The sequence below is a fragment of the Bidens hawaiensis genome, unplaced genomic scaffold, assembly GCF_021521415.1.
Source record: "Bidens hawaiensis isolate Kalapana, Puna unplaced genomic scaffold, B.hawaiensis_p1.1 tig00020918_1, whole genome shotgun sequence".
NCBI classification, from domain to species: Eukaryota; Viridiplantae; Streptophyta; class Magnoliopsida; order Asterales; family Asteraceae; genus Bidens; species Bidens hawaiensis.
Window position 1 is genome coordinate 94091 of NW_027493229.1, and position 18192 is coordinate 112282.

At 35.7% G+C, this 18192-nt stretch overlaps 2 protein-coding genes and 1 pseudogene across 2 annotated transcripts; 2 read left to right on the forward strand and 1 right to left on the reverse strand.

Moving 5' to 3' along the window:
- The first annotated feature begins 1347 nt into the window (after positions 1–1347).
- LOC143562162 (transcription factor TCP7 pseudogene) lies at positions 1348–2121 on the forward strand (annotated as a pseudogene).
- Positions 2122–5486: 3365 nt separating this feature from the next.
- Positions 5487–10722, forward strand: LOC143562174 (heat shock 70 kDa protein 17-like). Its single transcript, XM_077050062.1, has 14 exons — positions 5487–6286; positions 6750–6982; positions 7298–7457; positions 7675–7920; positions 8216–8352; positions 8437–8776; positions 8866–9027; positions 9134–9208; positions 9436–9536; positions 9616–9685; positions 9855–9911; positions 9993–10054; positions 10184–10256; positions 10477–10722. Exons 1-14 carry the CDS (start codon positions 5531–5533, stop codon positions 10645–10647), a joined length of 2643 nt encoding a protein of 880 aa, XP_076906177.1. The 5' UTR covers positions 5487–5530; the 3' UTR covers positions 10648–10722.
- Positions 10723–13403: 2681 nt separating this feature from the next.
- Positions 13404–17918, reverse strand: LOC143562176 (DExH-box ATP-dependent RNA helicase DExH6-like). Its single transcript, XM_077050065.1, has 13 exons — positions 17859–17918; positions 17459–17777; positions 17316–17390; positions 17191–17235; positions 17028–17118; positions 16878–16936; positions 16600–16761; positions 16353–16405; positions 16230–16263; positions 16031–16120; positions 14951–15949; positions 13832–14893; positions 13404–13748 (listed from the first exon to the last, which is right to left on the reverse strand). Exons 1-13 carry the CDS (start codon positions 17882–17884, stop codon positions 13404–13406), a joined length of 3360 nt encoding a protein of 1119 aa, XP_076906180.1. The 5' UTR covers positions 17885–17918.
- Positions 17919–18192: the final 274 nt, after the last annotated feature.

Sequence of the window (18192 nt, forward strand, 5' to 3'; positions counted from 1 at the left end):
ATACACATGTCCCATGATAATGTGTTCCATGAGTTCCAAGTCATCCATTGGACCCATGAATCTAATATATAGCATAGTGAGGAGACGGCTTATTTGATAACTTTTCTAGGAAGAACGCAAAGACATCTTTTAAGGTCTGAAGCACTCAAATGTCTACTTACTATATGTGCCATACCCATTAAATCACGTGATAAGTAGGGCTTGTAATTTATACCCGATACATGAATACACAATATGTATCTACACGACTTTAACAGGTACCAGATAAGGTCTTAACAGGTTTCGTGTACTAAAGGGGTTGGCACGAATCTACCTGTTACTTTTCGTGTCTAAACAGGTAAAATACATGTTTACCTGTTAAGTACATGCTAAGTACCTGATTATATTTTTATAATTAAATATATATAATTATAAGTTATCCTCAACCCTAAATTCCTAAAACATTCTCACTTTCTCTCAGCCGTTACATTCTCACGACATTCCCAATTAGGTTTATACGAATGATTTGACTGTCGTATGATCGATTTCAGCTCTTATCGTGTATTACCGTGTATATCAGGTATTAACAGGTTCGTGTTTGTGTTTAGGGTACAGGTACACGATAAGTTTTCGTGTCGTGTTCGTGTTTGTGTTTTGGGTACAGGTATACACATTTTGTGTTTGTGCCTTATCATGTTCGTGTCTTATTGTTTACGGGTATACACGATATGACAGCCCTGGTGATAAGGCTATATTCTTCATATCAAAATATATTAGCATTTCCAAAACAACAATATCAATATTATGTATTCATTCTACTACTATAACATGCTACAACATAATATCAATATTGTGTATTCATTTAACTACTATACTATGCTACAACATACGGACGTAAACAAGCTGAGCTAGGCTCGGACCATTTTGACTTACAAGAGCCGAGCTCTTTTTTCAAAGCTCGAACTCAGCTCGTCTATTATTTATTGATTAATATACATAAGTTTTTCATCTTTTTTATATATATTTTAAGAAAAACCTTAAATGAGTCTAAGCTCGTTTTAAGCTCTTGTAATACCTTAAACGAGCCAAACCTCCATTCGAGCTCGCATGTAAAGTGTGAAATTAATTCATACCTGTCGTAGAGCGTGTAATGAGCGAGTGAGAGAGTATTGTAAGGCGAACGCGTGAAGTGTGTAGTTGTAGCAGTACCTCCAGTATGGTCCCACCCACCCATGTGGCCTCCTGTTTCCACCAGCTCCTGCCGCTCAATCAATAGACCTCTGTTTCCTCTTCAAACTTCATCTTCCTCTCTCTAATTCTAATCTCCATAGCTAAAACAATAACCCTTATCTATTCACTCACTCACACATGTCAACATCCGAACCTCCATCTAACAACAACTCCGCCATCATTAAAAAGCCTCCCGCCAAAGACCGCCACAGCAAAGTCGACGGCCGTGGCCGTCGCATCCGCATGCCCATCATCTGCGCCGCTAGGGTTTTCCAGCTCACTCGTGAGCTAGGTCACAAGTCCGACGGCCAAACTATCGAGTGGCTCCTCCGTCAAGCGGAACCGTCGATTATCGCCGCCACCGGCACCGGCACCACTCCGGCCAGCTTCTCCACCGTCTCCGTCGCTGTACGGAACTCGAGTAACTCGATTTCCGCCGCGCTGGATAGCAATAACAAGTCGCCGGCGCAGCACCACCACCACCAGCAGTTTCTATCGCCGGCGCCGTTTATCCTCGGGAAACGCCTCCGGCCGGACGACGACGAACTTGACGCCGGAGGAAAAGACGATCATAACAATAATAATAATATTAACATGTCTTCCGGTGCGGTTGTTAGTGCGGCGGCAGGCGGTGGTTTTTGGCTACCGGCGCGGCCGGATTTCGGACAGGTGTGGAGCTTTGCGGCGGCGCCGGAGATGGCGATGGCGACGCAGCAAGGGCGGTTTATGCACCAGCAGCAGCCAATTGGCGAGGCGTCGGCGGCTAGGGTTGGTAATTACCTTCCGATAACGCAAGGACACTTGAATTTGCTGGCGTCACTTTCCGGCCCGCCGCCGCAATCCTCCGGCGGCAAGGATGATGATAACCGTTGAATTGGTATTGCTTGGTGTTGATATCTATATAAATATGCATTTGGTGGTAATTTGTGTGTGGGAGATTGTTAGGGTTTCAGGACCTAGGGTTTTAGTTGTTAGCCGCCGCGTGAATTTAGGGCTTTTTTACTGCATTTTTTCCCTTGAGGGTTTTATCCATTTTGATTTTCTTTCAAATTTCTAGTTTATATAAATATAATATGATTCATAGTGAGTCTTTGGAGAAATGGATGTTCAGAAACAAGCAAGTGCGGATTCACCAAAGCTTCAACCGAAACCGAAACCGAAACCGAAGAAGCTAGGTGGTGGTGATTGTTTTGATGGTGTAATTTGTGTGCTTGTATGATGATCCAAAAACCACCATGTGATCTGAAAACAAGCAAGCAGTTTGGACTTCGGATAGAAGACCTGTGGGGTTGGTTAATTGTTAGATTAATTTCTTTCATGTGTGTGGAAAATAATAATAATAATAATAATAATGTAAACCTTGTTGGTTTGTATTTATTTTTTAGGGCTGCCAATAAATAATTATATGTCTCAAGTCTCTTTTTGTTCTTGGTTGATTTTGTATTTTGATTGGAAATGATATTTTGGTGATGGTGATTTTGATTCACTGTAATACCCATTGGCATCATCTTCTCATGGCTTTTTTGCATGTCTGTTACTATTGGATAGGGGTACAGACGCCTTTGTTCCGTATCATACAATTCTTTTATGCTCAAAAGCTAGGTGTATGTGTATCTTTATTTATTAAAGAGAAAGTTGTCATCTTTCTCCGCGTTAGACACTCATGACTTAAAACTAAATAGCATTCTCACAAGTTTGTCATACTATTGCGAATGGTTTTCTTCGTCTAACCTTTGTTAAGTTTGTCATACTATTGCGAATTAAACCCGATCAGATCGCAACCACACCAAATTGAGACGAGTGTATTACGAGATATTTAACGTAAAATGTTGTTAGTATGCTTAGAAGTGTACACGTGTATTATGTGGTACTCTTGACACTTGCATCCCTAATTAGTAACATATCAAACAGATTTAACAAAATTAAACATTTTTATTTAATGTCAGTTGTTAGCTGTTTATTATTTCACTTTTTTTGTTTGTTGGTTTATTTATTATATATATTCTTATATTCTAATTAATATAGATAAAACCATACATACCTTTCGGAGTGTATTAAGTCAACTAAGAATCCATATCTAATGTAATCCAAAATCGTATTAATCACCAATAATTCATTATTGTTGTATGTGAATGTTTTATTAAATAAACTATGGTAGGAGAAATGTATTAAATGCATGAAGTTTTAACACACATAAAAAACAGATATACATACATTTTAACATAAAAAAAATATAACGGGTTTCATCATTGTTGTTTATGAATATTTTATTAAACAAACGATGGTAGGAGAAGTGTATCAAATGCTAATAAACACAAACCATGTAAAAGATAGACATGCATTTTAAGACGAAGAAATATAACGTTTTGGTACACAACCTTAGATTCATAATGCAAACAAAGCTCTTCAACATTCATGCCATTCCATTGAAGTATTGAACCAAACATTGTTTTCTTAACTCTACCGACCTAATTAATAATGTAATAAGTATTGGTGGTCAGTATTGTTCATGCCAGTCTTTAATATTACCATATTGTAACTTCTTAACTATTAAGATCATCTTCAATGAGAGATTTATTTACATTCTTGAGTCCTACTTGGACATTCTTGGTTATCAATCCTACTGTGGTAGTCTAATTCTTGGAGTAAAGTTCTTGTACAAGAACTTGTAAAAACATGTTTGCTGCAGAGGTGGTGGGCCTGGGGTAATTAAAATCATATTGTTTCTATATGATTTAATGTATATATGTATATAGTTATAAAATACAAATCTATTTATAAATAAAAAAACGTAAATATTTAAACTAAAACAGCTAATTAATTTAATAATTAAGTTAGATAGTTTAATATTTTTTTATTATAAATTTTCTTTTATTGATGAACACAGTTTAATCTAGACCTACTCTACGTTAAAATTAATTTGTTACTTACAATAATTAATTTTGAACTTTAAATTTTATAACAAATAACATATAAATATTCTTCTATGTAGTTTATTAAAAATAAAAAGATTGATAATTAAAATAAATATAAATGGAAGGGATGATGTGGCAAAGTTTTTGAGTGTTTTTGGGTTTCCTTATTGGAAAGGTTTTTTGAACTTTTGAAGAATGAGTGTTTTTATGATGTGAAAGCTGACAAGACATGTTTTTTAGTCTTTTTTAAGCTCCTTATTAATGATGCTCTAACGGTAAACTATTAAGGTAACTAAATCTATTATCCTCTATATGTTTTAACAAAAGAATATATAGTTACAAAAACAACTAGATTGAATAAATGTTGACTACAAAGGTGTTTTGAATTAAAGCCTTAAAGGAGCAACTTTGACTTAAGAAAACATAGTATATGAAACTGATTTACATTACGAAGTATAAATTTAAACAATTGATGTATTGATCATGATGTAAACGATACGTGATAAAGGGGATTGTCTCCCATTGAAAATGGAGATGTATAAGAGCGGTTCATTTAAAAGAGAGGCAATTTAATTTAGTAAAGGAGTCAAGGCCTAAAAAGGTAATCACAGCATATGAGTATTGTAAAAGTAGATAGTCAAACAAATTGTTTTGTCTATATAGACCCTAGAAGGGGCCGTTGCACGAAAATGGCAAGCAAACAAGCCATAGGCGGTAGATAAAGTGATAATCACACATAAAATTTAAAGTTTAGATAGACTAAAATAGTACTAGTATATCATCATAATATAAAAGCTTCTTTAAATACCAAATGTATAACAGTATTTATTCATCACTTAACCTATTACAATAACATATGCTCTTACTCTTCCGAAACACATTCTTATTCTCGCACATTCGCACATGAAGTTTTTCGTATAAGCCCCTTTTTGCGATAAGACATAACCGTGACTTATTCTTGGCAGCCTAACGACTAACATGCTTTTTCTTAATTCTGTGCAATTTATCTACACATCTATAGGTAATATAACCTGTATAGCATAAATTTCGTAACAAGAAAAAAGTGAACAAAAAAATACATATGAAACTTTTTTTAGCTTTTTATAAAGTTTTAAAACCTATAAAGGAAACAAGTGACTTGGAATATTTGGTAACATTGACTGCATTGACTTAATAAATTCACCCCCAAATTCCACAACAACGCACCGAAAGCATCACAAACCACCACGTGTCCCTTCAACCTACGTGTCCACTTCCCATTGGCCAAACCACCACTGACCACGTCAAGTCAACCTGCCACGTCACCAACCATCACACACTCCACAACCTTCTTCAATCTCTCAAATCCACTCTCCAATTCACATCTTCACCTTCAAGGCTTCAACAATCACTCATCAATCTCCATAATGCTGCTCAGATTAGGTCTAATTTCATTCCTACTGTTATTAAACTCAATTCCGTCACAAACCGCCGTTTCGAGCATTGATTTAGGCTCCGAATGGATTAAAGTCGCCGTGGTTAACCTAAAACCAGGTCAACCTCCGATATCGGTAGCCATTAACGAGATGTCGAAGCGTAAGTCGCCAGCGTTAGTCGCGTTTCACGCTAATGACCGTCTCATTGGCGAAGAAGCTGCCGGACTCGTGGCTAGGTATCCGGACAAGGTTTATTCTCACGTCCGTGAGTTAATCGGAAAACCGTTAACTCACGCCCTTAGGTTTTTAAACTCGTTGTATTTACCTTATAATGTGGTTGAGGATAGTTCTAGAAACAGTGTAGGAATTAAAATAGGTGATGGCATCACTGTTTATTCGCCGGAGGAGTTGACTGGAATGATGTTAGGTTATGGTATGAAGTTAGCGGAGTTTCATAGTAAGGTGTTGGTGAAGGATGCGGTGATTACGGTGCCGCCGTATTTTGGACAGGCGGAACGGAAGGGAGTGCTGCAGGCGGCGGAACTGGCGGGGGTGAATGTGCTTTCGCTTGTGAATGAGCATTCCGGTGCGGCGTTGCAGTATGGGATTGATAAGGATTTTTCGAATGGGTCGAGGTATGTGGTGTTTTATGATATGGGAGCTGGGAGTACGTATGCTGCTCTTGTTTATTTCTCGGCATATAGTACGAAGGAGTATGGAAAGACTGTTTCAGTCAATCAGTTCCAGGTACTGACATTCGCTGTTATAGTGATTTTTTGTAATATAGGTGTTGCTTTCTAGTAGTATGCATTATGTGTTAGAATTGGTATAATCATTCAGGTAATAAGGCTTCTGAGTTCACACACTAAACTTCATTAGGATTCCACCTTTGTTTACAGATTGTTAGGTGTATGATTGGCAAGAAAATTATAACCATTTATTATGCTTTCGAGACGATTTAATCTGTTGACCATTTCGTTCCTTGAGTTTATACCTAATAAAAGTAATCATTTTTTAGAAGGATCAAAAGTTCTATTAAAGTAAAAGCTAGAACACACTGAGGCCGATATGCGTCAGAACATACCACTGCTGCTGTTTATTTTGTAATCCTGTTTTTTCTAGTAGTTACCTATTTCATGCTATGGTTTTGGGGGAATCAGTACATATAAGTACCATCATAATATTGTTTGATAACAAATGTGTGATGCAGGTCAAAGATGTTAGATGGGAGCCTGAGCTTGGTGGTCAGCATATGGAATTACGGTTAGTGGAACACTTTGCTGATGAGTTCAACAAACAGGTTGGGAATGGGATTGACGTGAGGAAGTTTCCCAAAGCAATGGCCAAACTGAAGAAGCAAGTTAAGCGTACAAAAGAAATTCTTAGTGCATATACTGCAGCACCAATTTCAGTTGAATCACTTCTTGATGACCGTGATTTTAGGTACATGTCACACATCTTTTCCTGGCTCCTTAGATTAGGTGTTCATGTTCTTCCTGTGTAATCTTTTGATGACAGCTTATACTCCAATGATAGTTCTTGATTAAAGTAACTACTTTCCCCTTGTCATTGTTTGTGAGAAAAAAATGTTTCTTTTCCCAATGTATGTATTATACTTTCAGTCTTTTACCATTGTATATTTGTATGCAAATAACCTCCGATAGTGGTGGCACCATTATTGATTATGCTGGGTTGTGCCATGTCATCATTTATGAAAGTTTTAATTAACTTAATACACATCATATCTTTCGTTTCCAGGAGCACAATAACTCGTCAGAAATTCGAAGAGATGTGTGAAGATCTGTGGGAAAGATCTATTATCCCTGTGAAAGAGTTGCTTAAGCACTCAGGTTTGAAGGTTGATGACATATATGCCTTTGAGTTGATTGGAGGTGGCACCCGAGTACCAAAGTTGCAGGTATTTTGCGATTTCTGTTCTATTCTACTATAGACATAATAACTTTAGGTTATAGATCTTTCATCTTTCTGCATGTTGTTATAGTTTCTGCTACTAAGGCTATTTTATTGCAAAACCCTTCATGAGTATCCTTGTTTGGGAATTGGAGTTCTTGATCTCGTTGCAAAAACTATTCTTTCTTGTGTTTTTAACTTTTGAATTAATGTATAATTCGCAGGCTAAGCTTCAAGAGTTTCTTGGAAGGAGTGACGTTGACAGACATCTAGATGCAGATGAGGCTACAGTTCTGGGTGCTTCATTACATGCTGCAAATCTTAGTGATGGAATAAAATTGAACCGTAAGCTTGGTATGGTTGATGGTTCTATGTATGGATTAATGATGGATCTAGACGGTCCTGATCTTGTAAAAGATGAAACCACTACACAATTACTTGTGCCACGGTTGAAGAAGTTGCCCATCAAGGTAAACTTTTTATCAATTTCTGTCCTTTTATTTATGAATGAGTGGATTTATGTACTAGTTTATCTCAGATGGGTTAATTTAAAAAAAAATTTGGCAAAAGGGAAATAGTCAAACAGGTTACATTTGTCCAAAGTCAATGCTGGTAAATACCTTATATAATCTTTTTATTAACACATCACATATTTGTAAAAGGTAGACAAACCTGTTTGCTGGTCAATCCAGCCCAGCCCAGCCCATTTTGAAATGTTTAAACTGAACCAGTTTGTAATAGTTTTTATCTTAAAAAATCTCTCAGATGTTCCGGTCAATCACTCACAACAAGAATTTTGATGTTTCACTTTTATATGAGAGCGAAGATCTCTTGCCACCTGGCGTTAGCTCACGTACATTTGCAAAGTATGCAGTCTCTGGTCTTGCTGAAGCAAGTGAAAAGTAAGTACCATAAACCTAACGCTATAGCTTTTATATTATATAGACTAAAATGTTTTTTAAGTTTCTTATTCTTTAACTCTTTAGGTATATGTCACGCAACCTTTCGTCCCCTGTGAAAGCGAATCTTCATTTTTCTCTAAGTAGAAGTGGCATACTTTCTTTGGATCGTGCAGATGCTATCATTGAAATATCTGAATGGGTGGAAGTCCCCAGAAAGAATCTGACTCTGGATAATAATAATGCTTCTGCTCCCCTTAACCTAACGATTGAAGCCGATTCTGCCAACTCCGCAGAAGCTACTGATGTTCCCAATCCAGATGATTTGACTAGCAACACGGTCAACTCCACAGAAAATAATCAAAACAGTGTAGATCTTGGTACAGATAAGAAACTAAAGAAACGGACTTTTAGGATTCCTCTAAAGGTTTGATTTCTTGGAAGTTACTAGATTCATTCAACTCTACTGGAAAACATTCTCATTGGTTTTGACTTTTATTTTGTCAACTGCCTCAGGTTTCTGAGAAGAGTGCAGGGTCCGTTGCACCTCTCTCAGAAGATTCACTTTATGAAGGTAAGCTTAGATTGGAAGCACTAGATTCAAATGATGCAGAAAGGAGGAGGACTGCGGAGTTGAAGAATGATCTGGAAGGTTACATATATGCCACCAGAGAAAAGGTTGACTTCCTGTTTGATATGTTTCTTATACACACAGAGACATATGGGAGTGTGTATATGTGTATTGGTGTTTGTTTCTAATGTTGATTCTATCGTGTTGTGGCAGCTTGATGATTTGGATGAATTGCAAAAAGTTTCTACTAGTGAGCAACGCCAATCGTGCATTGAAAAGCTTGACGAGGTTCTCTTTCTCTCCCTTTCTTTCAATGCACACATGTGCGTATGTATGCGCATAAGTATATGTATGTATATGTGTTGTATAAGCAGAAATACACCGTTTGAAGTGTTTGGAAATTTCTGATTATTTAAGAAATTAATGCATAACTTGACCAGCAGTGTGTTGACTTTTGTTGTTGGATAAGTTAAAGTTTCATTGATGATCTGCAACGACTTTATATATTGTCTTAGGTGCAAGACTGGTTGTACACTGATGGTGAAGACGCTTCAGCTACTCAATTTCAAGAACGCTTGGATCAACTCAAAGCTATTGGCGACCCTATCTTTTTCAGGTGCAGTAAATGCAATTTCTTTTTTTGAAGGCATAATACTACGTAACTTATTCTTGTAAAAATATACTTTACTCTTTAGATACAAGGAGCTCACAGCCAGGCCAGAAGCATCACAAAGTGCTAAACAGTATTTCACTGAGCTTCAAGAGGTAGATAAGACCCTTTTATTCATGTTATATATGTTTGGGATCTATGAATTTGCGGATGCAAAACATATGACCTGCAACATAATTATGTTCATTATGTATGCAGATTGTTTAGCTTTGCTGTCGGTGGGATTTTACTGGGCATGATTGATTGATTGATTGATGTATGCAGATTGTTAGTGGGTGGGAATCGAAAAAACCATGGATTTCAAAAGAGAAAATTGATAAGGTGAGAATTTATTTCATTTTTCAAACATTGCTATTGTTGAATGCTGAACATCTTAATCATTTTCAAAGAAATCATTTCCAGGTATTAGGTGAGGCAGAAAATCTCAAAATGTGGTTAAATGATATGGAGGCTGAGCAACAAAAGTGAGTCCATACTATTTACTTATTTACTGATTCTGTATTTATATCAGAGAACATTTTACATAAACAATGTTGTTAGTGCTTTAAAGTTTAAGCACCCCTAATTGTTTAAACTCAAAACTCCATCAACAGGTTATCTGCATCCAGCACTCCAGCTTATGCTTCTCAAGAGGTTATCAACAAGCTACTAGATCTTCAAGACAAGGCATGTTTGAAATTTTATTAATACTTTTGGTTCTTTTTATTATTAGAAAGCTACTAGATCTCCAACGAGTCAAACATGTAAAAAGAATAATACCTAAAATGAAACTTGGTCAAAATAACCTGTCCTAAAGTTGCCCGGTCTGCCTCTTTTGATCATAAAAAAGTTAACTATTTCCAGGTTTTCATGTTAATATGCTGATAACGGTCATAATATTTACCAGGTTGCAAGCACAAATCGAATCCCCAAGCCAAAACCAAAGATCGAGAAACCAACCGTAAAGAATGAAACCGAGAGCCCAACAGACGAGTCAAAAGGTGAATCAACAGATGGCAAAAATGACTCCAAACAAGAGGAAACAGTTGGTGAATCAACCGAACACGAGGAGCTGTGAGTTAACAAACCTAATATACAAAATGAGTGGTTAGCTTCTGCTTTTTATTGGGAGGTTAGGAGATAGGTAGTTAAATTAAAACCATCCAGACAGTTTTTTGAATATCCCATTATTTGGGTTTATTTCTATCCCAATTCCAAGTATCATTTTTTGTAACCTCAACAGTTTCAGATACTTATGTATAATACTAGTATATATAAGCGGAGGAAATCCTGGTTAACATAGACCCCTCTTGCAAGAACGGACTAACAGGGTCAGCTACCCAGCCAACCTTCATAATTAAATATCGTTACTGTATAGGTAGAGCTTGTTGTGAAAGACTTATTACTGGATAATTCATGGGTAGAGCCGAAGAATGTGAACTATACAAGTTAGCAATAACATTGATTAAATGAAGTAAAGGCTCCGGTGTATAGAGAAGATCTCACCGTTGAAGAAGTAACCATATAAACGATGGAATCCACTATTTTTTTATCATTACTTTGATTTTTTAATACCTAGTATAGTCAAATTTCGTATTTCGAGGTGAAATGTCTAGAAAAAATCAAAAATTGTGGTTGGGAAGGTTATAGTAGCCAAAGCCATTGGAATTCTTAGTTTATACATTGGAAAAATCAGTTTTGTTATTAATATACTAGAAAAGGGGCAAAAGAATAACTGAAAGAAAGGAAATCTAGGAAATCTATTAGTTATTCGTTAAAGTTTCATTTATTCAATGACCAGAATTAGACGGGGATATATCGCTCGGAGACGTAGAACAAAAATTCGTTTATTTGCATCAAGCTTTCGGGGGGCTCATTCAAGACTTACTCGAACTATTACTCGACAAAAAATAAGAGCTTTGGTTTCGGCTCATCGGGATAGGGATAGGAAAAAAATCCATTTTCGTCGTTTGTGGATTACTCGAATAAATGCAGCAATTCGCGAAAGGGGGGTATGCTATAGTTATAGTAGATTAATAAATGATCTGTACAAGAGACAGTTGCTTCTTAATCGTAAAATACTTGCACAAATAGCTATATCAAATAGGAATTGTCTTTATATGATTTCCAATGAGATCATAAAAGAAGTAAGTTGGAAGGAATCCACCGGTTAAACGGAGTTGCCCGGAGAATGAACTCCGGGAAGGTCGAATAAAAAAGAAAATAAAAATGAATAGAATATATATATGATAAAATATGAGAAAAGAAAGTCAAAATAAAAATGAATCAACGCGTTCAAAAATTTTTTTTCTTCTTCCCAGATTCTTCTTTTTTTTCTTATGACACGAGATTCTTCTTGGATTTTGACCACAAAATAGAAATCCGCGTTTGAGTTCAGATGAGGGTTTGAATTCAAGTTAATAAAGAGTAAACCTACCTTTTTCTGCCTCTAAGACTAGGAGTTCTAGTGGTCGACTCAGTTCTTTCAAATTGTTTCTCATTATTAAGAAAATGTGACAAAGATAAAATACGAGCTTGTTTTATAGCAATAGTAATTAATCGTTGTTGTTTCAAGGACAAAAAAAGAAAGAGTGGGTCAAGTTAAACAGTCTTTTCACATTCTACATACATGGCTAGGAATATGGTACAAGGAATTACCGGCATCTCGTAGCTACATAAACGCATATTACATTTTGGCCTTGTTGATTTAGAATTGTATTTGTTGCTACTGCTGTTTTACCGGTCTGTCTATCCCCAATAATTAATTCTCACTGACCACTTCCTATTGGAATCATTGAATCAATAGCAATAAGCCCTGTTTGAAGAGGCTCATATACAGAACATCGAGAAATAATCTCCGGAGCGGGTGATTCAATTAATATATTCAGAAGATGAAATTTCACCTCTACCATCAATAGGTTTAGCCAGGGCGTTGATAACACGACCCAAATAGGCCTCACTCACCGGTATCTGAGCAATTCTTCCTAGTATATATAATACTAGGTTAGTATCCCGTGTAATACACGGGCTGAATTATATAGCATCAATAAAAACGATATTTATATATGTAATATAATTTAGGAACGTATAACAATTTCTCATATATGAAATTAAATATTACATTATATATAAATTTGATAAAAGATTAAATACAAAAATTGTTCATAAACCTTCAAATATTTCATCGTACACAACATATGGGTTTCCCATATTAATAATTTAATGGTACTTAATGATAATGTTAAGGTTTTAAAAATGTAAAATAAATCAAGAGTCAAGCCAAGGTTAACTAAATTTTTACAGCAGACGAATTCTGGGTATTATAATGTACACACGCTTGAAAAATAGACTTTTAATAGTTTATACATATGTTAGTTGTTTTACGAAAATCAAAAGGATCTTTATAATAATAATATTTTGAAATAAATTATTTAAAAAATTAGTTAAATAAATAAATAAGCAAACATTAAACGCTTTTTTTTTTAATTTATGGAAATCACCATTAAATGAGAGTTAAATGAAAAATTAACTTAGGAATTTTAAAAATATTAATAAATGTAGCATATGAATTTAATAGATTTAAATAAGGTTTGATTTTGAAAAATAGCTTATGTGTCATCCTATGTGGACACTTTAGAAGGATGACATGTGTCCATATTGTTTTGCTTTAATATATTAGTAAGATATTGATGCATTTTTGGTTATCAATTTGTGTAATTAATAACATGATAACATAATATTGCATTAAAAAAAAGAATATCTTGTAATATTATGAAATACATCACAACAATATGAAGTTTCCACTGATTGATTTGAAACTATACCACTAAATCATCAAGGTCGATGACGTTTATGAGTCTCCCCCTTTGGACCATTAGACCCGTTCCCCTGATTATGATATCGGTTTTGTGGTGCTGAATTAAATGCATGATGATGAACCTGATGTTTGAACCCCTGCCCGTGTTTCTGGTGGTGGTGTTGTGAATCGTTTGATAAAAGTGATCTAAGAAAGTTATTTGAACCCCTGCCGATATTAGTTTCTCCAACCATTGAAGTCAACGAGTCAACAGATTCCAGTGGCCCGTTAATCCCAGATGGGCCATCATAAGATAACACATTGGCTATTGCTTGTATGGAGGCTGCAAGCAGTTCAGGAAGATCTTTTCCAGGGTGTGTGATCTGCACAATACGTCACGTTAACAAATCGATTCTAAAACATAAATCCAACATGCAATAATAAGAAGAGAGACCAAAACATGTACCTTAAACATAATTGCAGCAGACAATCTCTCTCTCAAACAATAAATCTGAGCAACATCAAGAGCCGTCGACTCAAAACAAAGCCACCTGTCAGCAACAACTTTGACCACATTTTCAGGATTCGCCATTATTTTATCATCAACTCTTTCATCATAACCTTCTTCATCACTATCTTCATAAGTCGTCTCGTCATCGTTTTCACTGTCATCATCATCAAGAGGTGCAACAGCAATCTCTGTTGCTAGCAACAATACAGGAAGCGGACCAATAATACTACAATTCTTAATATTCAAACCCCCATCATCGCGCGTTATCTCATCATAAATCACCAAAGGGTTAGCATCCTTATTCTTAAAACTTAACCTAGAATTAACCGAATGAGGGTGCAACCGAACCTTATCATTGTTAGCGTTCTCTATAACAATCCGTTTCATGTTCTTTCTAGGCGGATACAATCTTCCCACCATAGGATATAAACCCGCAACAAGAACCGCATGAATTATACCAATATCATGAGAGTTCTCACTAAACCTAGATGAATTCTCTGGAATAAACCCGTTCCTATAAAGCTCATGTTGAAGCTGCTTACACATTCCAAATAACATATTCATAACACCACCCGACACAAAATATTGAGAACAAAACCGAGCCTCTTGACCCCTTTGTTTCGCGTTTCTCCAACATTCGAAAGCTGCTATAACTGCTAGCTGATCACCATGGCTTCCATATAAAGAAGCCAATTCACATTTAGCAGCCGTTGCTTTCTTTTTATCATTAGGTAACATTGGTAGTGTGAAAGGGTCTCTGTAGTCGTTCGCACATGCTAAAGTCAAAGCCGGGTCAAGGCAGTTCATTGATATAGCAAAAAGAAGCATCTTGCTTGTTAACGGGTGAACCGGGATCACACCGAGTTTCTCCCCGAGCTCAGTGAGTTCTTCATCAGGCGATAATGCTCCAATATCTTGAAGAACAGTTATCGCATTTTGAATGGATTCGGAGACAGGAGGGTCTAGTGTTTTTTTCAAGAAATCTTCTATTTTGCAACTCGGGTCAAGAAGCTTCACCTATATAAACAATATTAAAACTACTTCATAAGTATATTTAAAACTAATTATACATACCTGCAGACATAGTTCTTCGATAGGTGTTCTCTTGATCTCGGGCACTTGAAACTCGAGCAGTGAAGCTGCCCGAAGTTTTGAATAAAGATGGTAACATATGCCAGCCTGGCACCGCCCTGCTCGACCTTCCCGCTGCTTTGCACTTGCTTTTGAAATCCAAGAAGACCGTAAAGTCGAAACTTTATTATACGGGTCATAGCTTTTTTCCTTCATTCGTCCAGTATCTATTACAAAAACAACATCATCAATCGTGACAGCTGTCTCTGCTATATTGGTTGAAAGAATATTCTTTCTGCAACCGTGAGGCGGCCGCTTAAAAACCTTCTTTTGCTCTGCAGACGGGACCATAGAATGAAGGGCTAATATTGAAAACTTAGACTGGTCTTTAAAAAAGCTACTCGATGTTAACTTATCGCGTGCTTTGTTTATATCATCCCATCCGGGAAGAAAAACGAGTACCGCACCGTCTTCAGATTCCGTGCATATTTTTCTAAGTAATTGTTCTATAAGGATAACATCAATTAACTCGGGATCTGCATCCTGCAAATATTTGTCAAGTAGAACCTTTTCTTCTTTTGAATCTACGGATGTTGTGTTAAAATGTTTTCTTAAAATCTCGTAAGTTTCTTCTTGATTCTTGAGTTCTGCCCATGAAAGTGCGGTTTTTCCTTCATTGTCTTGCAGGTGACAATCTGCACCGAAGGAAAGAAGCATGCACATGTCACCGACTCGTCCTTTTCTAGCGAAGACCATTAGTGGTGTGACACCTGTCACTGAATGCTGATAGTTTAGAACGTTTAATCCTTCATCCATTGAAACAAAATCTAGTAACGAATCCATCTCATCACTTGACCAGGCTATATTGATAGCCTCATCAAGGGCAAGTTTAAAATCTTCAGTTAATTCTGAAGTCTCATCAGTGTTTCTTTTTGAAGTGCTGACTTTTGTTGACTTCGACTTCAGAAGCAAAAGTACGTCCTCAAGATAAAACCTTTTCACCTAAAACACATATGCAACAAACTTTAAAATAACTTAAAGCACCAAATACAACAAATTCAGAAGTAAAGAAACAAAATTTACATCGTAAGTGAACCCGGGAACACGTATGATTGGGCAGCCTCCAAAGTACTCAGAAAACCGTTCCGCGTCAAGTGTAGCACTCATCAATACCTATCAAAATTTGAGTCCAAACAAATTCTTAACATTTTCTTTTCTTTTAGTTTTCATCGAACTTAAAAGTTTAAAAATTCAATAAAAATCGGAAAATAATTGTACTAACCACACGCAGATGAGGGTAAAAAGGAAGCATATCTCTGCAAAACAAAAAGAAAGGTTAATTAGAACAAGTGTATGCATGTGAGTTGATTAAAGTTAAAGTGCAAACTTTTAAAGTAAATGGCACCTGATAATTGCCAGCATAAAATCAGAAAATCGGTCCCTTTCATGAATTTCATCCTACAAAAATTCGTAGCAGCACATCAATAAATTTTAAATATGGGTAATACATATATTAAAAGAATTATAAATGATATACTTCAAGAATAAAATGTATTTATTAAAAACTATTTATATTTTATAGTGATTGATTATATAGCAGATTCACTTCCTATTAAAAATACACTCTTTCAGTAATTTAATTTAAACGGTACCACAATGATGTGAGTGATGTCTGGAAATGCATCTTTGACCATCTTTGTTGACTTTTCTTTTCCGGCCCTAGTGTTGCCAGCTTTGACTAAAACCCTCAACAAGACCCCATTTGTGCAAAACACAATGGATGAATGTCTTCCACCTTTGTTCTCCAACCTTATCTAGGCAAACAATGATTATATAATAAAAATAAATACATAAAAATATATATATATATATATACCAACAAAAACAAAATGCAAATTAAGGGGTAACGGTAAAATATATAAACAAACACCTTATATCCAACACTCTCTCCGATATTTTCACCTCTTTCAAAAGATATTCTTTCAGCCACTACAAAAAGAGTGTCATTTCTAATAAACATAAAAAAATGAAAAAAACAACAACTTACTGAACGTCTTGTAAGGTTACTAGCGATGGATACCTGATATTGCAGAGATTCTCCGTGGCTGTGTGCAAACTATTTTACACGCATCACCTTTACTCCACATATAATCCAATAAATATTGAGGCACCTAAACCGAAATGTAGTATAAGAATATAATAAACTTGTCAAGAATAAATCACACATATAAAAGGATCCCAACCTGTGTTGTCTTTCCGCAACCAGTTTCACCAGATATAAGAACTACCTGAAGCAAGTAACATAAATAAAAACCATTTCGTTTTTTACATCCAACAAAATATGAATATAAAAAGTAGATTGTGAAACCTGATTTGACTCTATTGTTGAAGTAATAACATCCTTAAACGATGCAATAGGAAGTTTGGATCTATCTTCAGTAATCTGCAAAGTGAAAATACATATAATGCAATTCATATTAACGATTAAAAAGAAAGTAAGCATCAAAATACCTGTTTTAACTTGAGGTCCGATTGCATTCTAGCACCAAGTGATTCAAACTTCTTTGCAACTTCTCCCTTTTTCATTAAAGGTTTCGAGAGCATATCATCCGTTTTCATTCGTGTGTTATCAGTATTTTTATTAGATGAGGTGGCAATTGTTTCAGCCTCCCGATGATCACCAGGTGGATAAAGAGAGAAAAAATCCCTTAAAACTGTTTTCCCCTCTTCTGAAAATGTAAAAGACGTGAGATTGTGCTTCGTTTGTATATCATTCGACTTATTCTTGAACTTGTAAACCGACACACGCCTATTAGTCCCCGTTTTAGACCTAAACCAATATCCAGTTCATTAAATACTGTATATAAAATAAACTTGATAAAAGCTTTTATTTTTATACATCAATACTCACCCAGAACTTGCAGACTTCATGCCCATTTTCTTGCACAACTTGTGCACGTCGGCACGCTCAAAGTTTCGTAAGAGTAGCATCAAATGTGTACACTGAAATCATTAAAAATACATGCTTTATAAATTTCAGTCATGTAACAAGTCACATAAACTGGCAAACTGCAAACACACCATGCAGTTAAAAATATAATAGCAAAAAAAAAAGTACACAGACAACAAAATAACCAAAATAAGTAATAACTGGAATCAATCAAAATAAAATTTTAATTCTATAAATAGTACTTAAAAAAAAAGAAGCAACCATCTCTGACAGACAATGTAAATTACAAACTGTA

Excerpts from the sequence above, each read along its gene's own strand:
- LOC143562174 (XM_077050062.1), top strand. The coding sequence starts at position 5,531 with ATGCTGCTCAGATTAGGTCTAATTTCATTCCTACTGTTATTAAACTCA. Across the intron at positions 8,353-8,436 it reads CTTGCTGAAGCAAGTGAAAA|GTATATGTCACGCAACCTTT; the intron begins GTAAGTACCATA and ends TTAACTCTTTAG. Across the intron at positions 9,912-9,992 it reads CAAAAGAGAAAATTGATAAG|GTATTAGGTGAGGCAGAAAA; the intron begins GTGAGAATTTAT and ends AATCATTTCCAG.
- LOC143562176 (XM_077050065.1), bottom strand. The coding sequence starts at position 17,884 with ATGGGCATGAAGTCTGCAAGTTCTGG. Across the intron at positions 17,236-17,315 it reads CAACAATAGAGTCAAATCAG|GTAGTTCTTATATCTGGTGA; the intron begins GTTTCACAATCT and ends TACTTGCTTCAG. Across the intron at positions 16,762-16,877 it reads GAGAGAGTGTTGGATATAAG|ATAAGGTTGGAGAACAAAGG; the intron begins GTGTTTGTTTAT and ends TTGTTTGCCTAG.